Genomic DNA, 18,542 nt, shown 5'->3' with positions numbered 1-18,542 from the left:
GGCGAGGCGCCCCCACGGTGCCCCCCGGCGCGCCCGCTCCCCTGCAGAAGCAGAGCGGGGCAGTTCAGACAGCGGTCCAGCCCCTCCGCGCGACCCCCGCCCCCACTCGCCCGGCCTGATAGGAAGGGTCCTGTACGTGCCTTTTAGTCGCTTACTCTGTGGCCCCGGTGCGGAACTGGCGCCCAGGAGATGCGGGTTCGAGTCCCCGCTCGGCCAGGGAGCTCCCCGGGTGACCCTGGGCCAGTCACGGACTCTCAGCCCAGCCTCCCTCACAGGGTTGCTGTGGGGATAAGATGGGGAGCAGGAGGAGAAGGAGGAGGAGAACTTTGGGAGCTGCCTTGAGATCCTTGGAAGAAAAGAAGACAGGATAGAAGTATAATAAGTAATATTCATATACATAAGTATATTTAGAAGTGTTGCCAGCAGCTTATGAAGAAAGTCCTGGGTCTGGAAGGAAGAGCCGTGCACCAGAAGGGGCTGGAACTGGGGGTTCGGTGGCCTGCCCCATTCGCCGCCTGCCCCACGCACCGCTGGAGAGGGGGGCCAGCACCCCGGATGCACTGAGGCCTCCCAGCCGCACCTGCAGAGAGGCGTGGGGTGCTAGCGAGCAAGAGGCCTTCTCAGGGAGGGCCCAGTTGTGGGGGGACCTCCCCACTGCGGCCCGCCTTGCACTGACGGCATCATCCTCTGGGTGCCGCTTGAGGCTGCCTCTGCTCCGGGGCCTGGGGTGGCCTCTGATGGGACACGTGAGCTGCCTTTGCAGGTCTCGCTTCAGTTGAGCTGGTTCCGCTCAAATGCTGCATTTCATTGCATGTGCGTCTTGTAGTTACCCGTTTTGTTTATATTGTGCATTGCTGCAGACCATCTATGCTTAGCCATTTATGCTTCTCCTCTATTTCTTTACTTATTTATTTACTGGAGTTGCACTACTCTGGATTTAACAGGTTCCCAAGCAGCAAACAGCCAGGAAGAACAAATACAGAAACACAGGCACAGAGCAAAAATATTTGCAATCAACATCTATCAATAAAGTCACAGCCGGCCTAGCAGGAATGGCTTGTGCAAAGGAAAACAGCTCCAGCCGGTGCTGACAGCAAAACCAGATCGGTGCCCGCTAAACTTTTTGCTTCTGGCTTATGCCCAAACTCTGCTGGATCCCTCAGACCAGCCGGTCTTGCGATGTTTCTGAATGATGCTCAACCTTCAGCTTCAGGCAGCTTCCTCTGAAGGGCCCGACCCTGAATCTCTGAGCCTGATGTTCCCACGCGGCATCGGGAGAGCAGCTCCTGCGCGGAGCCTAGAGTTTGCTGGTTTCTCGCTCAGTAGCCATTTCCGTCCCCTTGGCAGAGACGCACTGTCGAAGACACAACACCGTGGCAATGCTCTCCACCTGCATCTTTCTTTTTCCGTTGGAAAGTGCATTGTCACATTTTCTGATTTTTTTTGCTGTAAACCGCCAAGAGAGAGGCTTGGCTATAAGCATGGGCAGGTGAAAGAGTGTGGCAGAGAAAACTGCGGGGGGTGGGGGGGGCAGGCACTCTCCCGCGTTGAGCTCAGGTAAGGCACAACAATGAACTTTCCCTGGAAATCGCAGGGATTTTCAAACAGCCGTTTAACCTCTGGCCTCAACTTTGCTGATTTTGCAGCTGGAGACAGTTAATTTAGAAACCGGGCCTGAAACTTGCGGGAGGAACTGCAGAGAGGAAGAGCTGAGCAAAACCGCAGCATGGAGAGGAAGCAGCGCCAGGGGGTGAGGGGCCGATAAGAGTGAAGTGATGCTGGGCAGAGCTCCCCAAAGTGGCTCTCGGGGGGCGGGGGGGAGGCGGCCTGTGCTTTCTCCTTTTCCTATTTACTCTCCCTCCACCATCTGCCTGGATGGCAGGAGACTCAAACTGCTCTCGGGGCTTAGCAGGGGAGACGGGAAGAGTCGCTCTGCTAGCCCTCTGTTGGCACCCTTTTACCAAAGGAAGCTCTCATCACTCTCAGCTCACCAGTCCTCAAGAGCAGCATAGCGTGACTGAAGCAGTAGAAACGAAGACCGGTTAAGGTTGGGATGCGGCACTTCTGGCAGCTTTTCTCAGCCTGATGCCTTCTCGAAGTTTTGAACTAGAATTCCCAGCATCTCTGACCTTTGGCCAGCTTGAGAGTGCCAGAAGCTGGCTTAGGGTCAGAGCAACCGTGGAATCTCGGGATGGCATCCAAAGAGAAAACAAAACCTACCTATCGAGGACACACAGGGTGTCTTCAAATGGACTCCAGCCGTGGACTGAAACCAGCCCAGCCAGTCCAGCAGCTGCTGCAAAACCCCAAACGATGTTAAAACTCTGGAAAGGCCGGTTGCGGTAAAGCAGCACCGCCTGAGACAAATCATTCCACGCCAAGCCCAGACAAGGCTGTTCCGGATCTTGGAGGAGCGCTGTCCCCAAGGTCCCTTCCTGGGAGTACCTGAGTCTGACGGTTGAAGAGGCCAAAGGAGTGCTTCAGAATGAGGGCAGGGTTCTTGGGCAGGTGAGGGAGGCTCCCGGACTCTTAGGATCAAAGGCACGGCTTCGAGTGGCCACGGGGGCGGCTCACCACTGAGGAAAATTACCCAGCTGGGAAGCGAAGTGAGTGGGAATGAGGCTGAGAGCTCTGCGAAGCCACAAGTGCAACGACGGAATGCAGCAGTAAAGACGAGGAGTTATTGCAGGCAGTATCATGAGGGCTAGCAACCTGCCTGGGTGCAGTCAGCATGTGTCCAAGTTTCATTCCCATGGAAGCAGCGGGAAGAGAGGGACCCGTTTCGGCATGGCTGCAGTCTGACTCGGCTGAGGGCACAAGACTAGTTGCCCTGGGGGCTGCCGGAGTGGGGGTTCTTGCCAGCTGCTCTTTCCTGGTGGAGTTCCCTTCCGAGCGGAACTAGGGCATCCAGCCAGCTGGCCGGAAAAAACAGCCAGCTGAGCAGAGCACCGGGAGATGGGGAGGTGCTCCAGCGGAGGGGCTCGCCCAGGCTGTGAGGAACGGCGGGAGCAGGGCGCATGCAAGACTGCATGGGCACGTGCGCCTCTCCTGGCATGACCACGGGGGCGAGGTGTCCCTCCTCTGGCCAGTTCAGGGCTCCTCCTCTGTGTCTCGCCCGCCCAAACATCCTTTCCCCAGGAACTCTGGGGGCACTTTCCCACCTCTGCCATATCTCCGTGCAGTCAACTAGGACAGGACGGGGTATGCCAGGTCCGGCCAGGCCATCGCTTGGAAGCGTATTCCAGCACTCCCGGGTTTATTTCCAGCCCTTTTCAGACACTCCCTGGGATAACCATCTTTCCTTTCTCTCCCCTGACAGTTGCTCTTTGCTCCTGCTGCTACCAGGGCTCCATGGGTTCCTGGAGGATCTAGCAACCTCCTGGCCACGTTCTGCCGCAAAACGGATCATCTTTTGAGGCACCCTGGGACTTGCTCCTTTCGTGGCACCCCTCCTGGAAAGTGCGTCGTCACGGTTGCCGGCGAGGTCTCCTCCGCTCTACAAGCCCAGACCTGCAGCCTGCCCGCAAGAGCCCCGGCTCCTCCCCCGCCCACCCGCCCCACCGTCAAATCTGGGCCAGCTGCCGAAGAGTCCATCTCTCTGGGATGTGACGCAAGCACCCGCCTTCACCAGGGGCTCGCATTTCTCTTCATGTGCTGACTTGAGGCGCCACAGGAAAACCTGCAAGGGCGTGGGCGCTAACCAAGACGATCAAGCCGTCCGTCCGTCCATCATCTCTGCCTGCATGACTGCCGAGGGAGCGAAAAGGAGTCACCTTTCCAGCTGTGACGGCAGGAAATGAAACAGAAAGGCCGTTCAATGGGCCCCCCTCGTGTTTGCACACACGTGTGTGTGTGTGTGTGTGTGTGTGTGCACGCTTGTGCTTTCATGTGGTCCATGCAGATGTAAATGTGCAGTTTTTACCTTTTAGTTTTTACCTTTAGTTTTTACCTTTAGTTGTTATATTATGCAGTTTTTAGCTTTAGTTGGTATGTTATGTAAAGTCTGCATGACAAGCTGGATACTTTCCTCTCTGATCTCAGCTCCACTTCTGCCTCTATCCCCGTCCTCAACTCTTCCATCTGTAATATGGGAACAATCCTATTTGCTATGCATTTATGAAACATTTATGCATTGACTTGCACATGGTGGGCATGCCATGAGCAGAGCCGGCTGGAGCCGGGGGTCAGACTAGATGACCCGGGAGGTCCCTTCTGACTGGCTCTGTTTCTATGTCTCTATGAAACCTGAATCCCTGCTTTTCTGCCCAGCAATGTGTGTTGCAAGGTAATGATAACTTTTAGGGACAGAGAAGGAAGCAGAAGCTCAGTTGAGAACAGCATGGGGAAAAGGCCTCGGTTGCAAATGCAGCAACAGCAACAAAAAAGGCAGAAGCATCCTGAGCCAGCGGAATCTTTGAGGGCAGTGGACTAGCTTGGACAGCATTCCTTCTGCAGGGCGCCAGGTTGGGGGAGGCGGCAGCGCCCAGCAGCTGGTGCTCGTTGAATCAGGGAAGCCCTTCAGGGTGGGATTCGCAGGAAAGCCAATTTGAAGTGCGGGCCTTCACTGGCGGGGCACAGCAGGGGCAGAAGGACACATCGAGAAACACACAATTCTGCCCAACTCATAATCTGATGTTAATGATAATAATATTAACACTAAGCATGATCCTTTGTTCAAAGTGCTGCACGGAAATACAATAAAGCAACCATTTAAATTCTAGGTAAATTGCAAAAGATTTTGCATCCTTTGGCCCAGTCCTCCATTCAAAGGGAGACTGGGAGAGAAGGGCACCCCAGTTTCATCAGCAGTGTGTGAACTGGGCTAATGGATTTTATTTGTATTTTCTTTGATTTTTGTATTATGTTTTATTTATGTAAGCTGTCCCGAGGCTAAGCGATGGGACGGCATACAAATACTCTAAATAAATAAATAACGGAATGAGATTAAGGGCTGGAATTCAGCTTATTGGCCAGCGGGGGTATTCCAGTTTCAAGCCTGAGTTTTTGACAGGACTAGTGAGATCGGCGACCGCAGTGCATGATGTGGGCCATCGCTATTTCATGGGGAGGGTGCTAGCCGGGTAATGGGACAAGAAGGACGCTGTCCAGGTGTCGGCCCCACAAAAGCCCCCCGGTTTTAGCGCCGGCGGAATGAGCAGGCTGCAGTTACCACCAATGGCCACAGGGGGGCACCCGTGATTCCCCGCTGAGAGCTTAACTGGGATGCGGGGCGGGCTGCAGTTCACAGTAGCGCCACAGGGAGGCACCCCAGTCGCAGCGCTCTTAGCAAAGCACGTGCCCGGGATTGGCTCGCGTGGGCCACCGTAGTTTCACTGGTGCGGATCCCGGTGGGAACCGGAGGCTGGAATCCTGCTTCTTCGGCGCACGGAGACGCTCCGGTTTTCAGCGTCGGGTCTAAACTGGTTCCGCGGTTCCAGGAGGCTGCACTGCACGGGGTTGTCCTCGAACGGTGCCGGCCAAGTATTAACGGGGTTCAGGTTACTGGCCCCCCGCGGGGCCCCCCGGGTCCCGCTCAGGTCCTTCTCCGGATGAGTGGATCGTTGCGAGGCTTCCGAGGTTCGCGGGGGCGTGTGACCCGGGCCGATGGGCCAAGGAGGCTGGAGCGCAGCTCGCTGGCCCCCGAGCACCCGGTTCAGCGCGGGGGGGATCGGGATGCTGCGGGTCTCAGCTCGGCTCCCGGGGTCGGAAGGCACGGGACTGGCCCTGCAGGCGGGCGTCAGCTGGGCTCCGGGGGCGCGGCGGGGGGGGTTCAGGTCGCTGCCCCCCGAGACCACCCGCTTTGCGGCGCCGCTGCCTTCGTCTGCACTGCCGCGATCTCGGCGCCCGTGGGGGCCCAGTGCTGGCCACGGGAGGGCAGGCAACGCGCCGCCCTGGGCACCGCTGGGTTGGGGTAGGGCCAACCCAAGAGCGCCCCTTTGGCGGCGCTGATAACGGCGCTAGCGGGATTCGGGGAGTCGCAGTGCCCAGCATCGCCCACAGGAGGGCGCCCCAATTTCGGCGCTGGGCTCGCGGCGTCCGGAGGGTGCAGTGCTCGGCGCTGGGCACCTCAAGGCATCTCAGCTGCACTGACGGGGCGGCAACAGGGGTGAACTTCGGAGTGTTGCCCACTCGGGGCCGCCGCCGTTTGAGCGCCGTGGCCGCAGCTCGGCCGATCGGAGGCGGAGGCTGCAGTGCACGGGCGACGTGAGCGGGCACCCCGGATTCACCGGCACGGGATCAGGAGGCTGCAGTGTGCCGTGTTGACCACACGAGGGCGCCCCAGCCCATCAACTGAAAACGGGATCCTGAGGCTGCAGTTCACGCTATTCGTCACGGGGGGGCAGCACAGCGCCATGTCTGAGGGCTGCCTGAGGCTTGGCTTTCTGCGTGGGTTGCCCTTTGTTAAACTCTTACGCTTTGTAAATGTGTGCATTGACGATTAATGCAGGAGGAAGATTTTAAAAAGGAAGAAGAAAGAGGCTTCCGGTGCAATTCTGTGCATGCTCAGAAATAAAAAGTCTGCAACTTAATGTTTTCTCCAGACATTGATTTGGAATTTTTGTATCCCATCGTTTACAGCCTCGGGACGGCTCACATAAAATAAACAAACATAATACATAATAATGCAATTAAAAACCCAGAATCACCCTGGCTGCAAAATTAAAACCTATAGATATTATTATGAGTTGTTAAAATATTGTTTAAATAAAAAGGTTTTAGCCGGGCACCGAAAAGCAAATAACGATGGCGCCAGGCGGACCTCTCTGGGGAGCGCATTCCACAGGTGGGGCGCCACCACAGAGAAAGCCCTCCTCCGGGTACTTTGCTTCCTGATGTCTCTCATGGAGGGCTCCCGGAGTAGAGCCTCTGCTGCCGATCTCAAGGGGCGGGAGGGCAAATATGGCCGCAGGCGTTACTTCAGGTATCCAGGTCCCAAGACGTTAAGGGCTTTGTAGGTGATTACCAACACCTTGAATTGAGCCCAGACTTCAATGGGAAGCCAGTGAAGCTGGTAGAGGACTGGGGTTATGTGTGAATAACGCCCAGTCCCTGTCAGCAACCTGGCTGCTCTATTTTGCACCATCTGAAGTATCCGGACTGTCTTCAAGGGCAGCCCCACGTAGAGTGCGTTACAGAAATCCAACCGGGAAGTAACCAATGCATGTGTCACTGTCGCTAGGCAATCGTCCTCCAGGTAGGGATGCAGCTGATGGATTAACCGAAGCTGAAGGAAAGCGCTCCTTGCCTCTGCAGTCACCTGAGCTTCCAGGGACAGCTCCGAGTCGAGGAGCACTCCCAAGCTGCAGACCCTGTCCCTAAGAGGGAGTGCAACCCCATTCAGGACAAGGTCAAAGTCCCCTTCCTCGAAGCCCGAACCACCTACCAACAAGACCTCCGTCTTGTCTGGATTGAGCTTCAATTTATTGGCCCTCATCCAGCCCATTACCTCGGCCAGGCACTGGTTCAGTACAGCCTCTGCCTCACCTGGATTGGTTGAAAAAGAGAGGTAGAGCTGGGTATCATCAGCGTACTGATGACTCCGCAGCCCACACCTCCTGATGACCTCTCCCAGCGGTTTCATGTAGATATTAAATAGCAAGGGGGACAAAATGGATCCCTGCAGAACTCCATGGCATAGCTGCCATGGCGCAGAGCCACAGTCCCCCAGCACCACCTTCTGGAATCGGCCATTGAAACAGGAGCGGAACCACTGCAAGGCAGTGCCTCCGACCCCCAATCCCACAAGCCTATCCAGAAGGATACCATGGTCGATGGTATCGAAAGCCGCTGAGAGGTCCAGGAGAACCAACAGGGACGCACTCCCCCCGTCTCTCTCCCTGCACAGGTCATCGTACAGGGCAACCAAGGCAGATTCAGTACCGTACCCGGGTCTGAAGCCCGACTGAAATGGGTCCAGATAATTGTTGCAATCAATTGTTGAACCTCCCAGCAAGGCCAAGTTTCCCAGTTAAGCTGAACATCTTTAGACATTTTCATGACCAAAAGCCAGATATCCATGTGTTTTCTATTTCAAAATATTTTTATAACGTGCATAACAATCGCAGAATCAATATAACATATAAAACACTTCAACTGATGTAACATTAGTAAAAGTTTTGCAATACAATTTAAATAGCTACTGGAAACACTAGCAAAAAAGAAAAAAGGCACGAAAACGCACACAAAGAGCAAAGTGTTTGCTTTTCCCCTGCGTTCCACGTACACGTCTGCAAGCACGGTGCCCTTGCCGTGCATATCTCAAGACGGCCAGCTCTCTCTTTCCCGAGGCAGCCAAGGCTGCGCGACCGGTCCCTGCACGGCGGATGGGGTGGAATGCGCCACTCATGATGCAGGGATGCCTTAATCACACATCCTTGTTTGTGCAAGCTGCGCGAGGGAGGCTTTCCCGAAGCCAAATGTGCCGGGTTGAGGGCGGCTCCCGCAGCAGCTTGCATGTAGATGTGTCTCCCAGGACGTGCGGTTTGGCTGCAGCCGGCCCAGCTTTGATCGGTGCCCTTTCTGGGGACGGGGAATCGAGGCAGAGGCATCCTGCCGCTTTTGACCCAGGAGCGGGGGGCGGGGGGTCCCTGGCCCAGTGCCTGCACATGGCGCCCGGACCGGGGGTCTTGGAGAGGAGAGGGATCCCGTCACGTCGAGGCCTTGGCGTGTGACTCAAGTTCTGGCACGGAAAGCTGCTGGGAGCGTGCGGCACTCTAGGATGAACCCTTGCAAGGCGGCGTCGCAGAAAACCACAAATGATAACAGAGATAGTCAAAGCCAAAACAAAAGCGACCGATCCAGCTAAGTCCAAGCAGCCGCTCACCCGACCGCCATGCATCTCGCTCTTCCTTTCCCTCCCTCCCTTCCCTTTTTCCTTTTGCGAAGCTTTTTTAGGATGCAAATGCGCAGGCCGGGACCGTCTCGTTTTTGCTGATTATATGGAAGCCGTTCCAGAACCCTTTTTGTACGAGGTGCAGGATATAAAGCACATTTAACGTGGCAAGAGCGGATGCCGTGGCGAAGAAATGCTACCATTTTAAAGGTCTCGGTTGGAATGGTTGGTGCCCATTAGCTCACAAGCCCCTCCTGTACACTTTCAAAGAACAGCGGGTTCATCCCTCACAGGGATCTTGTGGAATCAGATGGGATGACTCCCGTACCCTGAGGTAGCTGCACCTAATAGGAATAATTTTATAAATCAAAACAGGTATGTGAGGGGGCGTCACACGGAGGTGGGGAGAGGCCTGTTCTCCCCTGCAGAGGAAGGCAGGATGTGCTACAACAGAGCCAAGCTCAGGGAGCCAAGGTTCAATTTAGATGCCAGGAAGCACTTCCTGACAGTCAGGACCCCGAGAGTGTGGAATGAGCTTCCACGGGAGGTGGTTGAGGCCCCATCGGTGAGAGTCTTCAAGGATAGGCTGGACATGCACATGGTGGGCATGTCGTGAGCCGGGGGTCAGACTAGATGTCCCGGGAGACCCCTTCCGACTCGCTCTGCTTCTATGTTTCTATTTCTGCTTTTTAGCCCTTTGGATGCATTTAAGCATCACAGTCAGCACAAGCCGCAGTGTTTAAATTCATGTTGTGACTCCGCCATAGTTCCAGCCTGCCCCTCTCCTGTGCTCAGGCCCTGCATCCAGGGCAGGCGGGTGAGACTGGAGGGGGTTTGGGGCGAGTCATACAGACAACAGACAAATGCGGATCATTCTTCCAGAAAATGGTTTATTGGAGCCTCTTTGGCTTGAGTGGGATCTGCGTAAGTTACAAGAAGAGCACCAAGTTACATCAGGACACCAAGACCAAGATGCAGAAACGAGACTTCGGCAGCGCAACATGCCAGCCAACCAGCCCTCTGGCTGCCCATGTCGCCTCTGCGGCTTCCAGGGGGCCAGGCAGGTGTCATCAAGCCCCATGTGCCACGCTTGGCCTGGCCCCCGTTGGCCGCTCCACCAAGCTGAGGCTGAGCAGAGGCGAGCCTCAGAAACACGTCGTCCATCTCCGACTTCTTCAGAATCTGAGTTCCTTGCTCCACATTCCCAGTTAAAACCCCCTGGCCCCGTTCAGCTCCCGGAGTCCCGCAGGGACGGCCCAGTTTTCGCAGCTGTTCTTGCTGGGCCTCACACAGCAGCCCACCAAGGAGAGGAAGACTTGGGCATTGGGAGGGGATGAGATGCTCTGCGCATCAGAGAAAGTGGTGCTGGCGGGGAGAGACACGTGCCCCGTCCTCTCAGACCCCAACAGGGAGGCCAGCACCATTTTCTGCTCCGGGCGCGGAGACACGACTCAGGCAGGAGCAGGGGCCGGCCGGGGCCACGCGGGCAGCTCTCCCTGCCCGCTCTTCTGGGAGCTCCGGTGTTGCCGGCCTGTGGCAGCTGCTGAGGAGGGGAAGTGCGCTGAAGCGCCGGCCTCAAGAAGGCTCCCCGAGGGGGAATCCGGCACACCGTGTGCCCAAAGCGCCCAGCTGGGGTGGGGGCCGCTGAGAAAGCAGCGAAGCCGCCCTCCGGCATGGGACAGGCCAGCCGGGGGGGGGCGGCGGGGGGGCGGGGCGTGCTCAAGCGAGGGGCAGAGTCCTTCGGATTCAGGAGGCTGGCTCCGTGGGGCGGACCGTCGGCGCCGGGCTGGCCACGGGCACTTGGGCCAGGTAGTTCCGGTTGAAGCAGCCGCCGCGAGCCTTGTCCTCCGTCTGGGAGCAGCACCTCTTCGGGTCCTTCCACGTGTTCCTCTGGGGGCCGCAGATGGTGGCGATGAATTCGGATTTCTGGGGAGAGGAATGAGCGCCGGTCAGTTTGGAGGGAGTGGCCTGTTGAGGCAGGAACGGTCCCCCTTTCCGCAGGGGCGGTGGCTGGGCGAGGCACGTGAGGGGGCCTTCGCCGCAGGACGCAGGATCCGGCCAAGCGAAATGATCGACTGTGTGCAGGGATTTTGCCCCCGGGGCGAAAGAGGCTTTGCAGATGCAAAGGAAGAGGGGCTAGCCCGGGATGGCCTGCCCGGAAAGGCCCCCTCGGGATCCCTCGCCTCGCTCCCCACGCAGCGGGTGGCTCACCGCGTCCTCGGCGCACTGAGTCCGCTCCTGGCCTTGCAGGGGGCAGCAGGGCTCCGTGATGTTCTGGATCAGCGCTGGGATGTTCTTCCTGGGGACGAGAGAGCAGGACGCGGGCTTGAGACGACAAGCAGCAGAGCCACGTGCCCCGCAGGCGACCGAAGCGGGGCAGACGCCCCAGGAGCCCGGCCCCGTGGCCACTCTTTGGGCAGAAGCGCCTCGTCTCCCTCCTCCTCACGCCCTCCCAGGCCCTGCACGGAAGCTCTTTTGCAGGAAGAACGGCGTCCTGCACACTGTGGGAGAGGAGGGTCCTGGCAAGCCAGCGGTGCCTGCTCGCCTGGCGTTGTCGGCGCTGGCGCTGTGACACCGCCATTGCCCGCCCTGAGCCCAGAATGGCTCTTTGCCATGCTGTGACAGTTTCCTTCCACAGGAACTGAGTTCGGCTGGGGAAAGGATAGCTGGAGTCTTGTGTTCGATTTTGGGCCCCTCATTACAAGAGGAATATCAACGGTTGGAATCGGTACTAGGAGGGTGGCTGGTTTGCAGGGTAAGCCATGTGAGGCGAGACTGAGGGAACTGGGTCTCTTCAGCCTGGAGAAGAGGAGACTCCGAGGGGATCTGTTGGCAACATGCAGGTATGTGAGGGGGTGTCACACGGAGGTGGGTAGGGACCTGTTTTTCCCTGCAGAGGGAGGCAGGACAGGTTCCAATGGAGCAACGCTCAGGGAACCAAGATTTAGGGTGGCTGCCAGGAAGTGCTTCCTGACAGGACCCTGGGGCATGGAGTGGGCTTCCACGGGAGGTTGTTGAGGCCCCATCGGTGCGGGTGTTCAAGGACAGGCTGGACGTCCACATGGTGGGCATGTCGTGAGTGGAGCCGGCTGGAGCTGGGGTCAGACTAGATGGCCCGGGAGGCCCCTCCTGGCTCGCCCTGTTTCTGTGCTTCTGTGACTTACTGCTTGGTCAGAAGCGTGAACTGCCCGCAGAGCGAGTCCAGGAGCTCTGGGGTGACCTCGGCCAGGCTGAGCACGCGGATCTCCTTGTCATACAGCGGGTACGGGGCATCGGAGGCGAAGCAGCGGTAGTCGGGCTCCCCGGTCTCCTTGTTGCAGCAGTAGTGGCGCCGGTCCTTCACGGAGAACTCCTGCCGGCAGTACTGCACCAGGACCCGCTCCCACTGCGGAGGAAGCGCACACGCCTCACGTGAGACCAGGTGAGCGAGCGGGAGCAGCCGGCGGGCCGGGGCAGAGGGTGGAGGCATGGGGCGCAGAGCCGGGCTTGCGGGAGGGGGGCAGTGGGGCCTTTGCGCAGCCGCTCCCCGAACCCCATCCGGGGCTTAGCCGCGAGTCCTGCGGGAGCTGCGGGGGCGGATCCTCCCAGCCCACGTTCCCGGGTGCGCTCTTCGATGCCGCGTGGGCTTGGGCAGCTTGACCCCGAGCTGGCACTGCGGGCCCGGCTCTGCAGCAGGCGTGGGGGAGCACAGCCGGGCCCCGCCGCCTGCCCGTCGGGCCCTCCGCGGAGTAGCTGCAGAGACGGCCGGCGGAGACCCCGCGGGTGCACGCTAGGGGGATGCCAGAAGCCCCCAGGAGAAGGCTGTGGGGACAGGAAGCTCTGCCCTGGGGGGTGCCTGAGCCCCCGGACCGCTCTGTGCCCATTGCAAGGGGATAGTCCCCCGCGAGAAAAATGCAACCTGTTCCACTTAGAAAACCAGAAACGCGGCTCTGAAGGCCAGGGGGGCACATCCTGCAAATGCCCCCCTCCAGTGGCACAGCGCCTCGCAAACGGCGCCGACGGCAGAATCCCCACAAACGCAGGAAGGCGCTCGGGGCCTGGGGCTCAGGGCACTCTCTCCCTGCCACCAACTTCCAGCCACGGGGAGGACGTGGCCCGCGCAGGATCAGCGTCTCGAGCGGAAATCAAGCCACGGTGGGGAGACCGGCACCTGTTGAATGGTGGGCTGACCGTTCACCGTTTACAGCAGCCTTCTCCGACCCGGCACCCTCCAGATACATCGCACTACAACACCCATCATTGCCCGGCCACCACCACAGGGTTGAAAGAGTCGGAACGAGAGCAAGGCCGGCGGCAGGAGGCGTCCCGCTCCCAAGGTGCTCCGGAGCCGAGGAGGTTCAGAGGCGCGTGCAGAAGGCCCACCACCAGCGGAGGCTCGCGGAGGGCGAGAGAGGAGGTGCCCGGCGGGCAGGACGCGGCGAGGCTGGTCCCGCTCCGCCGCGTCCTCCGGCCCACTCACCGCTTGGTGGGCGCAGCCAGCGTCCTCCGGGCGGCAACATTTCTTGAATGCGCTCTCCATGCGGTTCACGGCCCGGGCCTGTCGCACGAACCAGCCAAAGTACGACTTCGGGAGGCTGCTGGCCGGGTAGGTGGGCCGGAACCTGCGCAGCTTGCAAAGGTTCCTGATGTTGGCGCCGGAGGGCTCGCCGGGAGGGAAGGAGAGGGCCGCCCCGCACCGGGAGGGGTCGGGGCAGCCCCTGGACTTCTTCTTCGCGAAGTCGTACTCTGGGAAGGGGGCCTCGTCCGCGAAGCAGCGCTCCCTGCCCGCGCCGCTCTGCTTGCAGCAGTGGTACGGCCGGGTCTTGGTCGCGTACTCGGCCTTGCAGAACTGCTCCAGGACGGCCAGCCACTGAAGGCGGGATGGGAGAGACGGGCGGTGAATGGGGCGGCCCGGGCCCAACACAGAGACCAGGCCGCGGCCGGTGCCAGCGGGTCAGGCGTGGGACCTCTGAGCCACGTGCAGAGCACCCGCCTTCCCTCCTTGAGAGCCCACGGCACGCTCCTCAGCACTTCCAGTTAGAGAAGAGACTTCTGGTTCCGACTGGGAGAAGCAGAACGTCTCGGGGTCGGGGCCTGAGCTGGCCTTCCCTGTCCCAGAGGCTGGACTTTGCGCCGCCCGGCGGGGCGTCTCCTCCTGCAGCCTCAGAGTGTGCGGGACACACCGCGCAAGGGTGCTGCCGGTCGTGGAGGAGGCCGCGCAAGGCACACCGGCCGGACCGAGCTCGCCCCAGCACGTCCGAGCCACGTGCCCGCGAAAGGGCCCGCCTGGCTGCATCGGAGCCGTGGGCCCCCGAGCGACCCGGCCACGGGGCCCGGCCACACCGCCCATTCACGCCTCCCGCATGGTGACGACCCAGATCCACCCAGGAAAACATGGCCAGGCTCAAGGGCTGGTTAAAGCAGGGGGAGAGCAGCTGGTGTTCGATCCCGGTGGGTTGTGTAAGAGACGCCCATGGCGAGGAGAACACGCCTGCCCTCCCGTTGCTCAGACTGTGCGTGACAAGGGGCTGCACTGTCCCCACCGGTGAGGATCCGCCACACGGCCATGGCCTCCAGGGGAGGCTGCAAGACGGAGCCAGGCGCTTCTGTCGGGGGAAAGCAGAGCCTAGCGAGACGAGCTTCCGATCCAGCTTTGCACGTGTGGAGTTTGGGCGGGGCAGGGACGGCGGGTGCCCCGGTGCCCACCCCAAGACCCTCGAGTCCCTCACTCAGCTTCCTCACCCACGCGGCAGCCCCGACGAGGGAGGACGGGCTGCGGGGGCTGCGAGCGGCCCGCAGAGGTGCTCCCCATGTCGCTGAGGGCGGGCAGCGCAGCCCCCGCCGAACCCTGGAGGGCCCGGGGGACCACGCTCTGCCACGTCGCCCGGACACATGTCCGGAGGGAAGCCAAGCGCGGCTCCCCTCCTGGCCGGCCCTCGGAGCAGCACCCGGGCTCCACGAGGCGCGGCGCCTGCAGGAGGCCGGCCGGGGCCCAGGCGGAGGCCAGACTCACCACGCCGCTGCAGCAGGGCACCTTCTCGTCCTCGGGGCGCTGGCAGCACTGCTGGACGCCCTCCTCCAGGCTGTTGAGCGCTGCCCCCTGGCGGGCGAGGTGGCTGTAGCTGGTCTGGGGCAGATTCCACGGGCCGTAGGACAGCTTCCTCCTCCCGGCGGCGCAGATCTTGCCGATGTTGCCGGCCGTGGGGCGGGCGGGCGGGAACTCCTCCAGGTTGGGGAGGGGAGGCATCCGGCTGCAGCGGGGGCCACCGGTGCAAGCGGGCCGCCTGCCCCGGGGGCTGAAGGGGGCTGAGAGCTGGGGGTCGCCCTGGACCAGGAATGGCACGTCAAGCTCTGGAAGAATGGAAAGAGGGGAGGCTTAACCTCGCCGGCTGTCCAAGATGAGACATGCCGGGCGGGAGCGCAGCTTTGCTTTCCTCTTGTGCTCTGACGTTTCAGAGTGCCAGGCCGACCCATCGTGGCCTTTTCTTCCTCCTTGGATACCCCAGACCTCCCGGGTACCCTGCTCTATCCGCATGCCTGCGTGACGCTCTGTCTCGCCTTCTTTGCTTCTCCCCTCCTTCCCCAGCTTGGAGTCTCGGCTTCTCGCTGCCTGGGCACAGACCACGCCGTAACCGGCACTCGAGGGCTGAGCGTGGGCTGCGGCAGAAAGGCGGGTGAACTCGGCTCGGCGTGCGGAGAACAGCCCTCTGCACAGGCCCGGGTTCTCGCCCTGGGTCGCCCGGATCAACAAGCACAGCGACCCACAGTTCCACGGCCGCTCCCACGCGACCTGCACTCTGTCCCTGGCTTGGGTCACCGTCAAGTCTGCCTCCGTCCCCCCTCGCAGTTGCCCTCCTTTCCACCTGCCCGGCAGGCTGCCAGGAGAGGGGCAGAGGCTCTGGCCAGGGGTCTACCTAATCCCTCACGGAGAGCCACGCAAAATCGTCTGCGAAGCACTCGTTAACCAGCCTGGCCGTGCAGGATCCTTCCGGCCACACAATGCGAGAGAAAGCTGGCCTCTCCGTCTCCCTCAGAGCAAGCGTGTTCCACCCAGGGGCCCAATTCCATTGCAGAGAAACTCTGGGGTTAGACTCCAGTGGGGGGGGGGGGGGGGCAAGAGGGGTGGGGCAGATGCAACCGGTACTTTGCAGCTCAATGCCCCACCTGCCAGTCCCCGTCCCCAGGCAAACGCTGCCTCGGAAGCGGGACATTTCTGCCATGGCACCAAATGGCCGGCCCTCGGGAGACGCGGCGACGGCCTTCCGGGCCAAGCAGGGGCCCCGGGAGGCCTGGACCTGGCCTACCAACTGGGGTTCTGCCCATGTGTGTGTCCAAGGGAGACTCTGAACCAGTGTTTCCCAGGGAAGCCGCCCCCCCAGCCCGGGGTCAAAGTGCAATGGACCCCCGCTCTCACCAGCCAGTTCATCGTCGATCGGCCGCTGAGGCAGGAACTCGGGTGGGATGCCCTCGAGGTCGATCTCGTGCTGAGAAATGTCTCCGGAGGGCGGGGGAGGCGGCAGCTCGTGGTCCTCGCCTAGAGGGACGGATCCGAGAAGAGGAGGAAGAGCGCTTCAGAGTCATGCTCCCTGTCATTCCCGTCATTCCACGACAGTTTCCCAAGGAAGCCCCAGTCCTTTGTCGCCTCCCACGGGGAAGGAAAGGGCCAACGCTGGCACCGCCCTCCCTTTGGCAAGGGCACCCCCGAAGCTCTCGAGACAAAGCCCTTCCTGCGCCGCGTAATGGCTGCTCATCGGCAGAGCCCGGAAGGTGAATAAGAGCTGGCACAAGAACCTGCCCTGCACCTCCGACAGGTTCACTTCCTTCCTTGGAGGAAGATGCAGGATGCTGCTGGGCGTCTGATGCCTGCCTGGCATTCGCCACCTCACCGCGAGGCTATGCAGCTCGTGCGACGGGGAAGCCTCGCGCTTCCAAGTCCCTTGGCAGGGCCCAGCCCGAGCCCGGCCACCACAGCCCGGGAACCTGCCCCTGGGAGCCCCAGCAGATGCAAGAGCCACCAGCAGTCCTGCTCAGTTGGTCCAGGGGGAACTAGGGGGAGGACCCAACCAGCCTGCGCTTTTCAGGCCCTCCAAGCTGCCAGTGAGGGAAGGGCGGACCGCTTTCCCTCTCTGCTTGAAATGTAGGGCCAGCGGGTCACACGGGGCCCCCCAGAAGTTGGACTGCTCCCACCCGCTCTAGCCAGCATATCCGGAGTGCAGAGGATCACCCCACATGGGCTGGCATTGCAGTCCAGCTTGGGGGGGGCACAACTGGTCACCCTTGGTTTAGGGGGCCATTCCTAGTGCGTTCTGGGAAAACAGAGCCACTGGAGATGGCTCTGCAGCCTGGAGATTTGGGAGAAATTCAAGAGTGATCCCGGACTTTGCTCAGCAGACTCCCGGTGAAGTCCAGCACACGTTGTCTGACAAAAATCTACATTAGTCACTGTTTTAGAGTTTGCCTTTTGCATGAAACCTTGGCCAGCTAGAATGCAAACCAAGTTAGAACTAATTTTCCCAGGATAAGGGGATTATTTACAAGGAACATCAAAACATTGCAAAACAGTCTGGCATAAAGAAAGCAAAAATAAATTAAATCCACCATCTCTGGACAACATGCAAAGAAGCAAAAGTCATTCAGGCTGTTTCTGAAGTACAGCTTTTTCCAGTTAAAACGAAGTCCAGCATGCAGAGGGGAGCGAGCTGAGACTTTGTGGTTTTGAAAGTAATAATTCTAAATTTGGCAAAGCGTTTGGCTACATCTGCAAACATCTGGTGTTTGGAGGCAGATGGCGAGAAACTGTTTGGCAAACGCAGGCCCGCCCCGCGGAGACAGCGGGCAGGAAGCTTGGTATCCCGTCGAAAGGCCGGCAGGCGCCCGAGCGCGGCTCCGAAGGGGCCCCGCTCCGCGGCGCGCAGGCAGCTTGGCAGCCCGGCGCTTCGGGGAGCCCGCGCTGAAACGCCGACGCGCCCCACCTGCCGCCCATCCGCTCAGACCCTCGCACGGCTGCCGGGGGGCGCGCGGAGCCGGCAGCTGGGGGCCAAAAGCGGGCGAGGGGGGTTCAAAGCAGGAGGGGCGCTAGCGAGCGCTGCAGCCCCGGCCTGCGCACGGACCCCCGCTGCCCCGCTGCGTGGCGGAGCGGCGGAAACAGGGGAGCGCCCGGACCCCAGCCGCGGGCGCGCAAGGCCGGGCGCTGCTGCCGGCTACGCTGGCGGGGCGAGCGGGGACGGGGGGCCAAAGCCCCCGCGGAGCGTCACCCGGGTCTGGGCAGCGCGGCGCTGCCCGTCCGGAGAACCTCCCCCGCCGCAAGAACGGAGGGCGGCCCGCCGCGGGGGTCCCCGACCCGTCCCCACCCGGTCCCCGCGCCGGACACCGACCTTTGGGGAGCGCGGAGGCCTCGCCCGCCAGGGCCAGCAGGGCGGCCAGGGCGGCCAGGAGCGCGCTGCCTGCCATCGTGCGCCGCCGGGTCTCCGCTGGGATCGCGCTGCAGCTGCGCTTCGGGCTCGGCGGCGGCAGCGGCTGCTGTTCCTGCTCCTGCCCGCGCCGCGCTCCTTTATAGGGCCGCGCCGCTCGCCGCGCCTGAGTCACCGCCCGGCGCGCCCCGCCAGGAGCCGCACCGCCTCCCGGAAACTCCGCCCGGCGCCCCCGAAAGCCGCTCGCCAGCCGGGCCGCCCCCCGGGCTGGGGGAGCGAGGAGGCGCCGCCCGGCACACGCACCCGCGCCCAGCGGGGCC

At 60.9% G+C, this 18,542-nt stretch overlaps 1 protein-coding gene across 1 annotated transcript; it reads right to left on the bottom strand.

Moving 5' to 3' along the window:
* Positions 1 to 9,703: 9,703 nt before the first annotated feature.
* ECM1 (extracellular matrix protein 1) lies at positions 9,704 to 18,320 on the bottom strand. Its single transcript, XM_044449287.1, has 7 exons — positions 18,187 to 18,320; positions 16,227 to 16,346; positions 14,826 to 15,163; positions 13,293 to 13,682; positions 11,998 to 12,218; positions 11,045 to 11,132; positions 9,704 to 10,759 (listed from the first exon to the last, which is right to left on the bottom strand). Exons 1-7 carry the CDS (start codon positions 18,260 to 18,262, stop codon positions 10,580 to 10,582), a joined length of 1,413 nt encoding a protein of 470 aa, XP_044305222.1. The 5' UTR covers positions 18,263 to 18,320; the 3' UTR covers positions 9,704 to 10,579.
* Between the last annotated feature and the right edge of the window lie 222 nt (positions 18,321 to 18,542).

Source organism: Varanus komodoensis, unplaced genomic scaffold (assembly GCF_004798865.1).
Source record: "Varanus komodoensis strain SLA01 unplaced genomic scaffold, ASM479886v1 scaffold57, whole genome shotgun sequence".
Lineage (NCBI taxonomy): Eukaryota > Metazoa > Chordata > Lepidosauria > Squamata > Varanidae > Varanus > Varanus komodoensis.
This window is presented reverse-complemented; position numbering and strand designations above follow the sequence as displayed.